The sequence below is a fragment of the Euphorbia lathyris genome, chromosome 8, assembly GCF_963576675.1.
Source record: "Euphorbia lathyris chromosome 8, ddEupLath1.1, whole genome shotgun sequence".
In the NCBI taxonomy this organism is placed as follows: domain Eukaryota; kingdom Viridiplantae; phylum Streptophyta; class Magnoliopsida; order Malpighiales; family Euphorbiaceae; genus Euphorbia; species Euphorbia lathyris.
Window position 1 is genome coordinate 24,165,564 of NC_088917.1, and position 18,992 is coordinate 24,184,555.

The 18,992-nt window shown below is 43.9% G+C and overlaps 1 protein-coding gene across 1 annotated transcript in view; it reads right to left on the reverse strand.

Moving 5' to 3' along the window:
- Positions 1-18,769, reverse strand: part of LOC136203891 (acid phosphatase 1-like) — a 47,424-nt gene extending 28,655 nt beyond the window's left edge. Inside the window, exons 1-2 of the mRNA XM_065995107.1 lie at positions 18,450-18,769; positions 2,658-2,842 (exon numbers count right to left, since the gene is read on the reverse strand). Coding sequence (XP_065851179.1) covers positions 2,658-2,842; positions 18,450-18,769 — 505 coding nt within the window. The remainder of the gene's footprint in view (positions 1-2,657; positions 2,843-18,449) is intronic.
- Between the last annotated feature and the right edge of the window lie 223 nt (positions 18,770-18,992).

Consider the following 18,992-nt stretch of genomic DNA (forward strand, 5'->3'; position numbering starts at 1 on the left):
TCAGTTCACATTCGAATCCATTTGGGCAATTTCAATTCAACAATACTACAAATTTTGGACTTAATTTCACTACTCGGTTGGGCACAAACTCCTCTCCTCATCTCAGATGTCACAACTATCATCCATCGGGACAAGTAGCAAGGAACTATTCTTCAGTTAAATGTTTTCCTAGATAACTCCTTTTAACCTCAATCCCACGTAGCTACGAATAGTGGCGGAACCAGGATCCCGAATGACCCGAAGCTCAAACATATCAGTAAAAGAAAAACATTAAAAGAAAATGATGTTGAAGGGAGTTGAACATATGACCTCTCAAATAGAAGTAAGAATCCTTAACCATCTCGTCTACATTTAAATATTGAAGTAATACTACATACAGTTAGACCTGGACATGGGCGGGCTGGGCCGGGTTCGGGCCGGACCTGTCGGGCTTTTAATAAAACCTGATGAGCCCAAGTCCAGCCCAGCCCGCAAAAAATTTAATCGGGCTCGGGCTCGGGCCTGAGATATTAATCCCAAGCCCGCCCGTCCAAGCCCATCTATATATTTAAAAAAATATATATAATTAAATTTAAAATGTCATTATGTATTTTATCAGTATTACTTTTTTACGAGAGAAACCGTCGATGCAAGTTTGTTGATTAGTCATAGCAGCACTAAGAAGAATGTTGAGTTCCTCAGCATGTTCTGCTAAGGATTTATTCGAACTGAAGCTCGTTGAACTGAAGCTTGAGTGAATCAAATGGTGTTTGATTTGCAGACATGGGTTTCCTGCGGCGGTGAAGGATGCGGCGGTGAAGGAGGGGAGAGTTTCATTCAACAATGGATCTTCTCTTTGTGTTTTGCTGTGCGGCATAAAATATTTAAGGTTTTAGAAGCAGCAAACCTTAAATATTTTCATTTACATTTATAAAATTATATTATAAATTATAATTAATATTTATATAAGTATATAATATATTTAATAAAAAATATATATGTTATATCGGGCCGGGCCGGGCTGGCCCGATGCAAAATGTGTAAAGCCTAAGCCCGCCCAATTTTTGACGGGCTTATACGGGCTTGGGCCGAGCCGAGCCTGAATGCATTTTTATGTGTCCAAGCCCGACTAAATGGGTCTGGGCCTGGGCGGGCTCACCAGCCCATGCCCATGTCTACATACAGTTAATATAATTCTTTCCAAAATATTACCAGACACCATTACTAAATTATTTTTTTGTGGAAAGTATGAAAAAATGCCCGTGGTTTACCTTATTTGCAAATAGAGGTCCGTGGTTTAAAATTTTGCAAATAGAGGTATAAGGTATGCTTATTTTACAAAACAAAGTATTTAAAATTAAACTTTTAAGTCATTGATGACAATAAGCGCGTTTTTTAAATTTTTTTCAATTATATTTATATATTGACAAAACACAGATCCCAAAATCAAATTGAAACGGTGTAAAATGAATTTAAATATCAATTTAGTTCATAAACTGTCAGATTAATAAAAAAACATAAAATTCCACCATATTATTTATTGTTTCGATTTAGAAAGTTGTTTTTTTCGGGGGTTATGTTTTGCTGATACGTAAGAATAATTTTTTTTTAAGATAAAAATGTCTTTAGTTGTAATTAAAACTTAACTGTGTAATTGTAATACTTTGTTTTGTAAATAAAACATACCATAGACCTTTATTTGTAAACTTTTAAACCACATACCTCTATTTGCAAAATGGGCAAACCACAGACATTTTTTTCGTATTTTTCCCTATTTCTTTTTCTCAATTCTACAGTCGCCTGGCGGGGCTTGAGCCCCGGTTCCGCCCCTGGCTACGAGTACCTCGATTAATCAACCTTGGCCTGTGGACTCAAGTGCAAACTAGACCTGGCCATGGGTTCGGCCCGGCCGGGCCGGAATCTATTGGGCTTTTACATAAAAGTACTCCGTCCAAGTCCTCTCCAGCCCACTATAGATTTAAGCGGACTCGGTCCGGATTGGGTTTGGGCTTAAAAATCAAATCTCAAATCCAACCCATATCACCTAAATATATATACATAATTTTTAATTATAAAAAATAAAATTTATATTTAAAAGTAAATATTTAATATATAAATGTATAAATTAATTAGTTAATATTAATAGACGGACCGGACTAGGTCTGTCCGTGCTATTTTAATCAATCACAAACCCGCCCAAAAAATAGACGGGTTTTAACAGGTCTGAACCTAAGCTTAATTTATACTATCCAAATCTGGTCCAAAAGATATGGACTTGGACGGGCCGGACGAATACCCAGACTCATAGACAGGTCTAAGTGCAACTCACCATCAAATTGGTAATGGGTCTAAAGTTTTTATTTCTCGTGTAGATTACGTAAAATAAAGTTTGTTCCTAAACCCTCTCATAATATTTTATTAGTATATACTCTTACTAATTCATACCATGTTTCTGTTGAATTCTTTTTTTTTTTTTTCTGGATTTGGCAATAGGGAAAATTCGTTTCAAGGCCAGAGTAATAATGGGATTTATTCATTATGTCTTGCTTCTGCATCAAATAATTGTTCTGCTCGTTTTGCTAGTTTATCTGTTTGACACAATTTGTTTAGGACCATGCTTCATTTCCTCTTGTTAAAAGTTTGTTAAATTGCTATTTCCGAACTTTCTGTTTGTTCACCAACTTTAAGGAGATTTTCGTCAGTCCCATTTCTTAAATCTTCAGTCCGTCCAGTCAAAAGAACAATTGTAAAATTCATCTCAAGTAGCTCGTTGTAAAATTCCAAACTTGCTGATAAAGCAGGTAAATCAAATAAATCTATATCCGTTGACACCTCAAGTGCTAATGCTTCCAAAGGTTCCGATCTATTTCCAAAAGTAACATATATGAATCAAATGTATGAAAATCTCTAAGTTGTTACATATAATATATTTAAGTTTTGATGAGGGCATCCTGTCCCTAAACCCGAGCTCGGAGCTAAGAGACGAGGACAGCGAGAGTCGGGCTAACCAGCCAGGCACGCGAGGCGTGCTCGACAAGACGCGAGGCGTAAAGGACTCCCTTGCCGAAGAATTGTCCAGGAGATCAATGACGCGGGGCGCATCTCCAAGTACGCGAGGCGTGAAACCTGAGTCCGAAGTGAAGATTGTCCAGGAGGCCGACTACGCGGGGCGTACCACCAGGGGCGCCTCGCGTGAAGTTCTTCAGCGAGGACCACCAGGATCAGAGGCTCCAATACGCGGGGCGTGAATCCGGAACGCCACGCGTGAAGTGCCCGTCGAAGACTCTCCCATCTCAATGGCTCAGTCACGCGGGGCGTACCAAGGTCCACGCGGGGCGTGTCCTGCCAGGAGAATACTTCTCCTCCAAGTTCTACCATTAGGGGGGGACCAATCATGCCCTTGATTAATTACTGTTTTTCCATCACCCAATATTTACTAGGTTGCCATTATTTCTTACCCTTCCCATCCTACCCCTTGTCCTATGTTTTGTTAGAAACCCTATTCAATGGCTCTTAGTCTTTTCCCTTTTATTTTGTTGGAGTATATAAGCTCCATTATTTGTAATGAAACCTAACTTTTATGAAATTTATCTCAAGCCTCCATTGGAGCTCAAGGTTCATCCTTGTTTTGGGTTTATTCAACCTTCAAGTTTAGCTTGAAAAGATTGTATTCTTTGTGAGTTTACGATTAAAACTCTCAGTCGATTTCACGCTACATCAGTTGGTATCAGAGCCGAGTCGTTTTCCTTCCGAAGACTTCTTCTCAGAAATGGTTCAACCACGTATCACAAACGAAGCCACCGGATCCATGGAGCAACGAGTTGAGACACTAGAAGGTAATGTGAAGCATATCACGGAGTCTCTAAAAGCGATAGAGGAGAAGAACGACACGAGTACCCGAGATATTCGTCTCATCCTTGAAGAACTCACCATAACAACCCGCAATACACAAGCTCTCCTAACCGGAGAGCCTCACCGGCGGCAAGAAGAACAAGCCCGTCCTCTGCTTGACCGACAATCGACACCACCACCAAGGAGAACTTATGCACCCCAAGCCATGGACCCTCGGGTTCAAGAGGTAAGGCAGACTAATCCCGTAATCATTAGAAATGTGGATAGTGATAGTGATGGGGACTTGTTTGATGATTACGATATGCCTAGGATTGCTAGGAATATGGGGATTAGGATGGATGATAATGCTATGCATGATAGACCTAGACATGATGTGCATGTGAATGATGTTGTTGGTCCCGCGCATGTGCGTGTCGGGAATATGGATATTGTGCATAATGATGTTGTAGGTGGTTATGAGAGGGAGAATGTTGGTTTGAATGACATGTATGGGGGTCGGGGTAATGAAAGAGGCGGATATAGGGGCGAGCCGAATGTGAGAATGGGGTTTGAAGGCAATTTTGAGAGGGACGACGCCTTCAAATTGAAAGTAGACTTACCGTCATTCGGGGGAGAACTCGACATAGAGGGTTTTCTCGATTGGTTGTTAGAGGTGGAACGGTTCTTTGATTATGCGGGAATACCGGAGGATCGGAAAGTCCGTTTGGTAGCTTACCGGTTGAAAGGGGGAGCTTCAGTTTGGTGGGATAATGTTAAAAAAGGGAGAAGAAGAGGAGGAAGGGAGCCGATTAGATCTTGGCTTAGAATGAAGTCGATGTTGAGAGAGAGATTTCTACCACCCGATTACGAGCAATACATCTACAGCTCTTATCGAAATTGCTCACAAGGTGCAAGGAGTGTGAACGAATACACCTCGGAGTTCTTGCGGCTTTCGGCAAGGGCTAACTTGTCGGAAGCCGAAAGCCAAAAGACTTCAAGGTATATTGAAGGATTGAGATACAACATTCAGGACCGGATTGGAACGCAAATGGTGATTCGGGTCCAAGACGCTCGTAACTTGGCATTGAAGGACGAGTCGCAGTTGAGCTTGAGGGGGCGTGACGGCTATAGGAGAACCGGGGCTGAAGGTACTTATGGTGGGAGAGGAGCTCCCAAGGGGATTGATAAGGGCAAGGGTATTGCAAGTTCGAGCGATCCCAAGGCGCCAAGTGCGGGAAAAGCACCTAGTGGAGATGTGAGGCCTTTTAAGGCGACACAACCCCCTAGGGGCAACAACCCTTATGCGAGGCCGGCTCCATTCAAATGTTTCCGATGCAATGAACCGGGCCACCATTCCAATGAGTGCCCCAAGAGAAGAAGCGCCAACATGGCTGAGGGGTATGAAGACGATGAGGAATATGATGATGAAGGGGATGTGTGTTGTGAGCCGATTGATGATGACTATGATGGGGAGTATGATGGTGGACAAGCCATACATGTAGTGAGAAGACTTTTGGTCTCAAGTAAGGTGGAGTCGGATCAACGACATCAATTGTTCCGAACCCGATGTTTAGTGCAAGGGGTGAAGTGCAATGTGATCATTGATAGTGGGAGTCAAGAGAATATTATCAGTGACACGGCAGCCAAAAGGTTCGGATTAACTATTGAGGTGCACCCTAGTCCGTATAGTGTGGGGTGGATCAAGGACGTAGGTGAGATGAAGGTTACCCAAAGGTGTAGGGTACCCCTTGAGATCGGGGCGTACCAAGACGAGGTCTATTGTGACATCATGGAGATGGATGCTTGCCACTTATTATTGGGGCGTCCGTGGCAATTTGATCGAGACGCTACCCATGCCGGAAAGAAGAACACCTATCGGTTTGTAAAGGATGGAGTTCGATATGTGCTAACACCTCTAGTGGGAGAGACCAATGACAAAGGAAAGTCTACCTTGATCGTTTGCCCAACTCACAAGGCATTTATTAACGAGTGTGGGGAGAGACAAACGGTCTATGTAGTGATGGTGAAGTCTAGTGATAGGGGTATTTTACCCCTATCTTTTAGCGTGATTTACGGGTTGATTTTGGATAGAATAAATAAGTTTAATTATAAAAATAAAGTGTTTTGATAAAATAAAGAAATAAAAATAAATCTCGTACTTTCAGTTAATTTTCCGTATTTTTAGGAAATAAAAACGTCAAGCTAACTCGGCTCGCAAGATTTGTATTTCAGGTACGAGCAATGAGCAAAAATCTACTCAAATACGCGGGGCATACAATCCTTTACGCGGGGCGTGAAACATGTTGTCAGCAATAATTGCCTTATCCGCAGACGCCATGTGGAATTGACTCAGCATACGCGGGGCGTATGCCACCCTACGCGGGGCGTATGACACATGTCGGAAATGATTGGCCTAATCCTGAAAGTCAGACTGCACTGTCTCCCTGAGTCAACTCTTCGTACGCAGGGCGTATAACCATACACACGAGGCGTACCAGGCAATTCCTCAATGATAAAAACTCAGAGACTCTTTTACGCGGGGCGTACTTCAGCTACGCACGGCGTAAAAGCTCCAATTCAAGCAATAAAACTTCAGAGACTCAAACACGCGGGGCGTACTTTAGCTACGCAGGGCGTGTTTGAGACAACAAGACAATGAATTGGTCCACATGCAGGAGATTTCTGACGGAATGGGCACTTACGCGGGGCGTAGACCAACCTACGCGGGGCGTATCATGGGATTTCTGCACCAAATAATGTTGCTCCATACTTGTACTTTGTGAAGTTACAAACTTGCCCTTGCTTGATGTCTATAAATAGGAAGCTCTTGAACTTCATTTGATACCAAGAAATAATTACACACTAGAGAGCAAACTATACTTGTTTTGATTATTATTGTAGTATAGATTCAGTTTTTGTAGCTAAACTCTCCACCTCGAGAGCTTGTTCGGTAGTTTCGGCATTCCATCGAAGTTCCGCTCCACCATTCATCACCAAGCTCGAGAGTTCCACCTCCACGACCTAGGAGACGGCTTTGAGTCCGGTTAGCTAGTTTCAAGGGCGGATTCTCCCCTTTTACGTGCTAATTAGCTTGTACTCTTCCTATGTACTAGGCTTGGTTGTATTCCATTTATATACATTTCATATTTATAATTTCATGATTTATAATCTCTATTTCCCTTTACGTGTTAGTGTTTGCTACTTGTTTTGATATTGATAATTGATTATTGTGTAGGAGAACGTGATTTCCGACGCCATTCGGGCTATCTTTAGGGAGTTATATAGGTGTTGCCCTACCGGAAGTGACAAACCGGAAACCGTAGGAATTGACAAACCACGGAACTTACGGGCCCTAGTTTCTAATTCCCCCGCATTAGACACGCCTTGACTAGGAATCACGTAGTCTAAGTGCTTCACGGGTCGGTCCTACTACACTTAGTCATCTTTGCAAGAGTAAATTATTATCCGTATACATTTAGAGTCGTTATTTATCGTGGTTATAACTTATCATTATTCATCCCACTTCATAGGGTTTTAGCTACATAAATCTGTGTCCCCAATAGTTAGGAATAGTGTGTAGTTGTGTCTTACTTTACCCCAAAGTAATCGTCGCTTAAATAACATACGAAACCGAGTCGTCTAATACTTGTAATTATAAATCCCGTGGATTCGATACCCGGTCTTAACCGGATTATTACTTAATACAACGGGGTACACTTGCCCCTAAGTAGTCGTAGCGTCTAGTAGAGTTAAGAGCAATTTATAAAGATCACATCCATAGTTATAGAGTCTGCACTCATAATATATACATTTCGTCGTGAAAACTCTACCACTGGGTGTCGCGCTATCAAGTTTTTGGCGCCGTTGCCGGGGATTTATAATCTCCTACAATATTAGAGAAAAACGTTTCATTGTTAGTTTAAGCATTCTTTTTGTATAAATTGTTTATATATACTTTGACTAACATTATTCTTTCTTGTTGATAACCTTTTATACTTCCTTTTTACTTTATGCACACCCGATCGAAAATTGATTCTCTTATTCCTATTGATCTCGAAATTGAACGTACTCTTTGTAGGATTCGAAAAGAGAGAATGGCAAACCCCAACGCCGAGGTCAACCAACCCAACGGAAACCCAAGGCCGCATGTGAACAACATCCGCGGGGGCAATGATACGCGTTCGATGATGGAGATCCTTGCTCCGCATCGTCCCCAAAATCGTAATGGCATTGTCGCTCCCACGATCCCGGCCAATACATACGAGATCAAGACCAGAATGATCCAATTGATACAACAATGTGGCCAATTCGGAGGGGAACTCCATGAGAACCCCAACGAGCATTTAGATAAATTTCTTATGTGTGCCGATACCTCTCGGCAAAATGGTGTTCCCATTGAGGCTGTGAGACTAAAATTGTTTCCTTTTTCATTGACAGGACATGCGTTGGAATGGCTACACTCATTGGAGGCGGGATCCATCACGTCATGGGAGGAGCTCGAAAAGGAGTTCCTTTCCTACTATTTCCCGCCGTCGAAAACAGTCAAGTTACGGACCGATATCACATCCTTCAGGCAGTTGGAATGCGAGGCCCTTCACGCAGCTTGGGCTAGGTTCCGGAAGCTGCTCCAAAACTGTCCCCACCATGACATCCTAAAGCACGACTTGGTAAACACTTTTTACCACGGGTTAACCCCCACTAACCGTGAGACTGTTGATTCCGCTGCAGGTGGGGATCTATTTCGGAAGTCAGCTAGTGAGGCCTACGAGCTCATTCATGAGCTCGCAAGGAAAAGTGTGCAATGGCAAGAGGATCGGCTTGTCGGCAACCAAAGGTATAATTCCCATCCGAACTCCTATTTTCACCACAATAATAATAATAATAACGGCGGATGGAGGCCTTGGTACCAACACCCGAACTTGTCATATGGCAATAATAATAACGTGTTGAGGCCCCCATCCGGCTTTGAGCAGGAATTTCGGGAAAACGGGCTCGAGCAATCACAAGCCACGCCCGGTAATCGGAACGCTCCACCTTCCAATAATGTACACGACCAATTGGTCATGTCCTTGTTGAAGGACATATTAACCCGTCTTTCCGATAGCGAAGTGTTTTGCAGGGATCTTAGCCGCCAGGTGGCCCACCTAAACCATCAACAACAAGAAAGGCCACTAGGAACCCTCCCGGCAAACACCGAACAGAACCCGCGGGGTAAGAATAGGGAATCCGGACAGGTGATAACGCTCCTCAACAATAGAAGTTCGGACCCATCAAGCTCCAACCCGGACATCTTGCCCTAAGCCGCGGCGTGAGAAAGTCGAGCTACTTCGACTATAAACGTAGCATCGGTTTGAATTACTCGAACCCTTTTGTTTATATGTATTATAAATTTTTTGTTCCTTTCTCTTCTCTTTATTTTTCCTTTTTGAGTTATTGTTTTACATTTTATTTTCGCTTGTGTCTTAATTTTTGCTGTCATTTTTATTTTTAGCTTAGTTTCTATAAAATTAAAAGAAAAACAAATCTCACATTAATCCAAAAATTTTAAGGTACGCGGGACGTATAACCCCATACGCCCCGCGTATCTTAAAATTAATCCCAATAAATGCCACTAAGAGGACACGCGGGGCGTACCCTAGGGTACGCCGCGCGTATCCTCGGGGAGTTGTGAATCACAACTCCCCATGGCAGCTTTTCCTTCATAACCTCCCATCATTTATCTTCCCCAAAAATCTTTCCCACTTCTCCACTCCACCTCTTCTTCCATCCAATCAACTTCCATCATTTCAAATTCAAATCCTCAACCTCCGTCCACAATAAATTTACATTAACTACCCTCTTAATTTCAAAATTAAAACACCCAAAAACATTCATTAAACATAAAAACCATAAAAAACATTAACACCTCATTAATAATCAAAACTCCAAAAAAATTCAAAATACCTCTAAAAAACCGAAAAAGATTTTCCACATTCCGTTTTACGCGCGGCGTACTCCCTTGTACGCCCCGCGTCCCTGCCTTTTTCTACCATAAAAAAGGGCAGGAGGTGCACTTCGCGTGGCGTACTCCCATGTACGCCCCGCGTACCGCGCCCTTATTGTGTAATTAGCACTCAAGAGGTGGGATACGCATGGCGTGGCCACTTCACGCCGCGCGTACCCCTCCTGGGGATCCGAGTTTCACTTGGATCCCCACTTCCCTCCTATATATATCCTTCCTTTTTCCTTCTTTTTCCTAACTCATTACCCCAACACTTCTCTCCCACTCTTTCTACTCCTTCTCCATTCCTCACTATTGCCATGGCATGAAAAAGAGCCGCCGACATACGCCCCCCACGGTCCACTCGGGCTCGATCCTTCCGTTCCGCACAAAACCAACCGCCACCTCCACCTCCCGAATGGGAGGAAACTCCACCACTCACCCACCAATACCGGGCTCCTTTTCATCTCCTAACCGAGGAGGAGGCCCAAAGGTACAAAGATCTTTGTGCCGCCACTATCATGGAGCTTCCCTATATCCAACGTAGCGTGCTTGATCAATATGATTTGGGCATTCCCTTCGAAGCTCGCCTCCGTGCCCTCGGTTGGTACGACATCTACTCTACGCATCGGCGGGTATACCCGTCACTAGTGGTGGAGTTCTACACCACCCTCACCTCCAACAACGTCCCCGGATCCGCCCTCTTCAACTTCCGCCTCCACAACCGCCCCTTCTCCATTGACACTCAATGGCTCCAACACCATTTCACTTCCCAAACGGAGGGGGGCTGATCCAGTTGGCTCGACGGCGTTGCCGCCCATGAGTTTTGGGCCTCCATCACCGGGTCCGACAACTATCACATCTCCAATCTCCGCCCATCGCTCATCCGTGACCCTATCCTCCAACTTCTCCACCGCTTCATCTCATTTTACTTCTCGGGGAAGTTTGAGACCTCTAAGGTCAACAAACACGAACTGTTGGCCCTCTACTATTGTGGCAATGGGCTCACCTATGACCTCGCCTATCATGTGGCTGCTCAACTCCACTCCACGCCCATCCGAAAGCGGGCCAAGCTCGGTTTTGGCCACCTCATCACCATCTTCGCCCTCACCGCTCTCGGTGAAGCTGCCCTCGATCGCCTCCCGAGCCTTTTGCCTCGGCCCGTGGAGAAGAACGCCTTTAAGTCTCTTAACCGTTCGACCTCCGGCCCGGGCGAGACTTCGGGGGCGGCCCACTCCAATGCGGAAGGTGACTCGGACTCAAGCTTGGGTCTCAATTTTAGTCCTCCACCCCTCCATGATTTTAACTCTCTTTATGCTCGGTTGGATATTTTGAAGGATAACCAATGTCGGGATCGGGCTCATCTCGACTCTCGTTTTGATGCCCTCGAGGCTCAAAGGCTAGCGGATAGGGCTAACTTTGACGCCTTCACCAACGCCTTCTACACCCACGTCAACATCCATGACAATCCGCCTCCACCACAACCATAGTTTCCATTTTTCTTTCTCTTTTATGTTTTCTTTATGTATTTTCTTTTGTTATTTCCTATGTTATTTTTATGTTTTTAATGTACGATGTTGTTTCTAATTAAAATCGTTAAGTTCCGTTTGTGTTTTGTCCTTTCGTTATTTTCGTTTTTATTGTTTAGAATAACACCACGCAGGGCGTACCCCATGGGACGCCCCGCGTACCGCCCATTTTTATGCTTAAAAAAGTTCAGAAAATCAAACACGCGGGGCGCCCTGTTCCTGCGCCCCGCGTATTTGAGTCTCTGACTCAAAAAGCAATAAAAACGCTACCCTACGCGGGGCGCCCCCCTGGGCACGCCTCGCGTAGGGTCCCTGACCACGAAGGGTCTTCTTTTCCTTCCTTACCTTTATTTTTGTTTTTATTTTGACTTCTTTTTGCGACGCTCTTGGAATAGGCGTCATTTTAAATAACGCGGAGGGTCGTGCAACCCCGCACTTTTAGTTTGGTTTGCACTACCAAAAACAAAAATAAAAATTTAATAGCAACAAAATAATTAAACTCACTTATTACTCTTTAAAATTTTCCCGACACGTTATCCCTCCTTCGGAAATTAATCAAAGTTTCGTTATTTGTCATCAAAAACTAAAAGCGTCGGAACATAAAGGAATGATTCAATTAAGAGATTTTAGTCTTGATCTTAAAGTTAGCGAATTTGTGCAAAACTTAGCTTAGTACTCAACTAAGGCATTGAGGCTTAACCCGAATGTTATCTTCATAATAAACTTTAAAAAGGAAATAAAAATGGGATAGTTGAGAATTTAGCGAAGACTTGATAGTACACAATTTAAACCCGAATCTTTGTGAGGTATTTTTGAGCCTAAAAGAGTTCGTACGAGAACTCTAATTCTTTCACAATTTTTCGAAAGCTTTGACTTCACTCGACTCATAGAATTTGCATCCAATACCGGGTTAAGTACACTTATTTTTGGTAAAAAGGCAATAGATGATAAACCGAACCCACTTAGGCTAATTTTTCTTAATTTACTTTTTCTCGTTTTCATTGAACATTAGGAAACCCCTTCGAGCCTATTAACCAACCTTTTTGTTAATACTCGTTTAAACATTTAACCCTTTTTCCTCTTGTTCAAATACCGACATAACCAAGTTGCACCCGAATTACCCGAAATAAGTCACGGCCTTAGCAAATGAGCACCATAAGCTTTCAAAATTTTGTTTTTGTGCCTCTATGAAAACAAAGGATACGATAAAAATAAAAAGGCATTCTCAAGCTCCACCCGAGCAATTTTGAAGTATATTTTGTAAAATTCGCCAAGGCCGAAATAAACAAAGATACGGTGCAATCACAAAACGGTATTTTTGAACTCGAGTTTGTTTAAACTAACCACTAAAGAAGCCACCCACATTACAACCCCCATCCGGGTTCATTTTTAATATTGCCTAACTATATTTTAGGAGGAAAAACCCGGATGAAAATGCAAATTCAACATGATCTCGAGTAAGTGCAAAGAAGAGTGCTAAAACACCGACTCACCTAAAATTGAGCGTAAGAGCGAAATCCCTCGGTGAGGTACTATCGGGTTCTCAAAAGATAATCAACCCCCGTTAATATTGTCTATTAAATCTTGATCATGGAGGTTTCAAACAAGTTTCGTACTCAATTGTTTGCGTAGGTACTTACCGAAACCTTTGCACAAAACCATAACTTTGAAATCACGCACTTGGCAAAACCAACCTTCGGTTTGTTTCTTAATTTTCTCAATCCCTTGTCTTTCGATTTCTTTTACTTGAGGACAAGTAAAACTTTAAAGTCCGAGGAAGTTTGATAGGGGTATTTTACCCCTATCTTTTAGCATGATTTACGGGTTGATTTTGGATAGAATAAATAAGTTTAATTATAAAAATAAAGTGTTTTGATAAAATAAAGAAATAAAAATAAATCTCGTACTTTCAGTTAATTTTTCATATTTTTAGGAAATAAAAACGTCAAGCTAACTCGGCTCGCAAGATTTGTATTTCAGGTACGAGCAAGGAGCAAAAATCTACTCAAATACGCGGGGCATACAATCCCTTACGCGGGGCGTGAAACATGTTGTCAGCAATAATTGCCTTATCCGCAGGCGCCATGTGGAATTGACTCAGCATACGCGGGGCGTATGCCACCCTACGCGGGGCGTATGACACATGTCGGAAATGATTGGCCTAATCCTGAAAGTCAGACTGCACTGTCTCCCTGAGTCAACTCTTCGTACGTAGGGCTTATAACCATACACGCGAGGCGTACCAGGCAATTCCTCAATGATAAAAACTCAGAGACTCTTTTACGCGGGGCGTACTTCAGCTACGCACGGTGTAAAAGCTCCAATTCAAGCAATAAAACTTCAGAGACTCAAACACGCGGGGCGTACTTTAGCTACGCAGGGCGTGTTTGAGACAACAAAACAACGAATTGGTCCACATGCAGGAGATTTTGACGGAATGGGCACTTACGCGGGGCGTAGACCAACCTACGCGGGGCGTATCATGGGATTTCTGCACCAAATAATGTTGCTCCATACTTGTACTTTGTGAAGTTACAAACTTGCCCTTGCTTGATGTCTATAAATAGGAAGCTCTTGAACTTCATTTGATACCAAGAAATAATTACACACTAGAGAGCAAACTATACTTATTTTGATTATTGTTGTAGTATAGATTCAGTTTTTGTAGCTAAACTCTCCACCTCGAGAGCTTGTTCGGTAGTTTCGGTATTCCATCGAAGTTCCGCTCCACCATTCGTCACCAAGCTCGAGAGTTCCACCTCCACGACCTAGGAGACGGCTTTGAGTCCGGTTAGCTAGTTTCAAGGGCGGATTCTCCCCTTTTACGTGCTAATTAGCTTGTACTCTTCTTATGTACTAGGCTTGGTTGTATTCCATTTATATACATTTCATATTTATAATTTCATGATTTATAATCTCTATTTCCCTTTACGTGTTAGTGTTTGCTACTTGTTTTGATATTGATAATTGATTATTGTGTAGGAGAACGCGATTTTCGATGCCATTCGGGCTATCTTTAGGGAGTTATATAGGTGTTGCCCTACCGGAAGTGACAAACCGGAAACCGTAGGAATTGACAAACCACGGAACTTACGAGCCCTAGTTTCTAATTCCCCCGCATTAGACATGCCTTGACTAGGAATCACGTAGTCTAAGTGCTTCACGGGTCGGTCCTACTACACTTAGTCATCTTTGCAAGAGTAAATTATTATCCGTATACATTTAGAGTCGTTATTTATCGTGGTTATAACTTATCATTATTCATCCCACTTCATAGGGTTTTAGCTACATATATCTGTGTCCCCAATAGTTAGGAATAGTGTGTAGTTGTGTCTTACTTTACCCCAAAGTAATCGTCGCTTAAATAACATACGAAACCGAGTCGTCTAATACTTGTAATTATAAATCCCGTGGATTCGATACCCGGTCTTAACCGGATTATTACTTGATACGACGGGGTACACTTGCCCCTAAGTAGTCGTAGCGTCTAGTAGAGTTAAGAGCAATTTATAAAGATCACATCCATAGATATAGAGTCCACACTTATAATATATACATTTCGTCGTGAAAACTCTACCACTAGGCATCGCGCTATCATCTAGCACACCGACGGCTGGGGTAGGAAGTGAAGACGGGGAAGTTCCGAAAGATGTGGGGAGATTGCTCAATAAGTTCCGTGATGTCTTTCCGGAAGAGTTGCCGTATGGGCTGCCACCTCTACGGGATATCCAACACCATATTGATCTAGTGCCGGGAGCTAGCTTGCCTAGTCTTCCTCACTACCGGATGAGTCCCAAAGAGAGTGAAGTGATGAAGGAGAAGGTGGAGGAGTTGATAAGAATGGGCTACGTTAGGGAGAGTATGAGTCCATGTGCGGTACCGGCTTTGTTGACACCCAAGAAAGATGGGTCGTGGAGGATGTGTGTGGATAGTCGGGCCATCAACAAGATTACCATATGATACAAGTTCCCGATTCCCCGACTTGATGATATGCTTGACCAATTGGGTGGGTCCAAGGTCTTTTCGAAGATCGACTTGAGGAGTGGGTACCACCAAATTCGGATTAAGGCGGGAGATGAGTGGAAGACGGCGTTTAAGACACGTGATGGATTATATGAATGGCTAGTGATGCCATTCGAGATGACCAATGCACCGAGCACTTTCATGAGGTTAATGAACCAAGTCTTACGCCCGGTGATTGGGAAGTTTGTGGTGGTCTACTTCGATGACATTCTCATCCATAGCAAGACACTCGAAGAACACGTGGAGCATTTGCGGGCTGTCTTAGTGTTACTTCGGGAGAACCAACTCTTTGCCAACACAAAGAAGTGTGATTTCGTGATGGAAAGTTTAGTGTTTCTCGGGTATGTGATCAGTGGGGATGGCATCCGGGTGGATGAAGAGAAAGTTAGAGCTATTCGGGAGTGGCCGACTCCGAAGACCGTTGGGGTCATTAGAAGCTTTCACGGGTTGGCTACCTTCTATAGACGGTTCATCCGGAATTTCAGCGCTATTGTGGCCCCTATGACCGAATGCTTGAAGAAGGGTAGAGGCTTCAAGTGGGAAGACGAGCAAGAGAGTAGCTTCGCATTGATAAAGGAAAAACTAAGCACCGCTCCAGTTTTAGCATTTCCTGATTTTGATGAGCTCTTTGAAGTTGAGTGTGACGCGAGCGGAGTAGGAGTTGGGGGAGTATTGATGCAAGAGAAGAGGCCTATTGCTTATTTCAGTGAGAAGTTGTGTGACTCGAGACAAAAATGGGCCACCTACGATAAGGAATTCTATGCGGTAGTGCGGGCTCTCAAGAAGTGGGAGCACTATCTCATTGGAAAGGAGTTCATGTTGTATACCGACCACCAAGCCCTCAAGTACTTGGGAAGTCAGAAACAGCTCTGGAGTTCCATGCATGCTAGATGGTCCGCTTTTGTGGATAAGTTCCCCTATAAGCTTCTCTACAAAGCGGGTCAACAAAATAAAGTAGCGGATGCTTTGAGTCGAAGGGTAGCACTCCTCAAAACAGTAGCCTTGGAGTTAGTAAACTTTGAGCACATCAAGGGGGAGTACCTTGACGATCCGGACTTTGGGAGCGAGTGGGAGAAGTGTAGGAACGGTACCGAGGGAGGCGAATACCAGTTGGTGGATGGGTTCCTTATGAGGGGAAGTTAGTTGTGCCTTCCAAACACGTCCATACGAGAACGGGTGATCCGGGAACTACATTGAGGGGTGTTGGGGGGCCACTTTGGTAGAGATAAGACCTTGGAAGCAGTTGGCTCTCGATACTTTTAACCTAGGATGAGGAGAGATGTGGTGTATATCGTAGAGCGATGTGAAATTTGCCAAACCTCCAAGGGGCATACTACCAATGCCGGATTACGTATGCACCTGCCGGTTCCGGAAACTATTTGGGAGGATCTTTCAATGGATTTTGTGTTGGGACTACCAAGGACTCAACGTGGTATGGATTCTATCTTCGTGGTGGTGGATAGGTTCTCGAAGATGGCTCATTTCATCCTGTGCCGGAAGACTAATGACGCCACCGCCATTGCTAAGCTTTTCTTCCGGGAGGTGGTGAGATTACATGGGGTTCCAAAGAGCATAGTGTCGGATCGGTAGACCAAGTTTGTTAGCCACTTTTGGCGAACTCTTTGGGCTATTCTCGGCACCACTTTGAAGTTTAGTACCACGGCTCACCCACAAACGGATGGGCAAACTGAAGCGGTTAATCGGACCTTGGGAAATCTATTAAGAAGCAAGTGTCGGGAAAAACCCAAGATGTGGGATTATGTGCTTGCCCAAGCCGAGTTTGCCTACAACTCCGCCGTGAGTTCAACCACCGGGAAGTCACCTTTCGAAGTTGTGTACACGAAAGCCCCAAACCATTCGCTTGACTTAGGGGAAGTTCCGAAGGGAGAGAAGAAAAGTGTAGCGGCACAAAATTTGGCCAATGACTACCACCAAATGCACCAAGAAGTTCGGCAAAGCATTGAGGGGAAAAATAGTAAGAACAAGGCCAAAGTCGATGAACACCGGAGAGATGTGCAGTTTGAGGTGGGGGATGAGGTGATCGGTGTACTTGGGAAAAGAGCGCCTCCTGCATGCTCCTAGTAGCAAATTGAGGTCGAGGAAGTATGGCCCCTATCGGATCACCAAAAAGATTAGTGTCAATGCCTACCATCTAACCCTTCCTAATTGGCTTGGGAAGATGTCTTCTTCTTTTAATGTGTAGGACCTTAGCTTCTGAAAACCGGAAGGAACGTTACCAACCAAGGCGTCGGAGGCGGAGTCCGACTCTTTCAAAGAAGGGGAGAATGATGAGGGCATCCTGTCCCTAAGCCCGAGCTCGGAGCTAAGAGACGAGGACAGCGAGAGTGGGCTAACCAGCTAGGCACGCGAGGCGTTCTCGACAAGACGTGAGGCGTAAAGGACTCCCTTGCCGAAGAATTGTCCAGGAGATCAATGACGTGGGGCGCATCTCCAAGTACGCGAGGCGTGAAACCTGAGTCCGAAGTGAAGATTGTCCAGGAGGCCGACTACGCGGGGCGTACCACCAGGGGCGCCTCGCGTGAAGTTCTTCAGCGAGGACCACCAGGATCAGAGGCTCCAATACGCGGGGCGTGAATCCGGAACGCCACGCGTGAAGTGCCCGTCGAAGACTCTCCCATCTCAATGGCTCAGTCACGCGGGGCGTACCAAGGTCCACGCGGGGCGGGGCGTGTCCTGCCAGGAGAATACTTCTCCTCTAAGTTCTACCATTGGGGGGGACCAATCCTGCCCTTGATTAATTACTGTTTTGCCATCACCCAATATTTACTAGGTTGCCATCATTTTTTACCCTTCCCATCCTACCCCTTGTCCTATGTTTTGTTAGAAACCCTATTCAAGGGCTCTTAGTCTTTTCCCTTTTATTTTGTTAGAGTATATAAGCTCCATTATTTGTAATGAAACCTAACTTTTATGAAATTTATCTCAAGCCTCCATTGGAGCTCAAGGTTCATCCTTGTTTTGGGTTTATTCAACCTTCAAGTTTAGCTTGAAAAGGTTGTATTCTTTGTGAGTTTACGATTAAAACTCTCAGTCGATTTCACGCTACATCAAGTTTTTGGTTCAATTGGTTCCAAAACAATACATACCCGAATCCACGAGCCTGGTAGAGAGGAATACTGGAGAGAAGAGTCTCATCAATATCAAACACCCAAACGTCCTTCTCATGGCCGGTGAAATTGACTGAGTGAGCGAAGGCAAGGGAGTCGGAAGCGGAGACTTGGGAGTCAGAAAGGTAGTGTTCTCCGGTCATGTACTTTTCAGCGAAGTTGTAGCATTGGGAAGGAATGGTTTCCCAGTAACCTCCGTTGTTGGTTTCGACAGAGAGCCTCCAGCTATTGCAATAAAGTAAGGTGTCTGATCTGCGATGCATTTGTAGGACAGACTGAGAAATGGCGGTGTTTAGCATGTTTAAGAGGACCAGAATTGCAAGCAGCAGGGAATGAAAATTGAAAGCTGCCATTAGAAGGATTCAGAATTAGACATATGAAATTGATATGGAACAAGGAACAATTATGCTTCTTTTATATTGTTTTCTTATGCATGTTTGTTGCATCAAATAAATAATAGACAGGGATGAGTTAAAAAGTGTCCTCCTGAACTTGTATAAAATGTTCAGTTAGCCCTTTAAA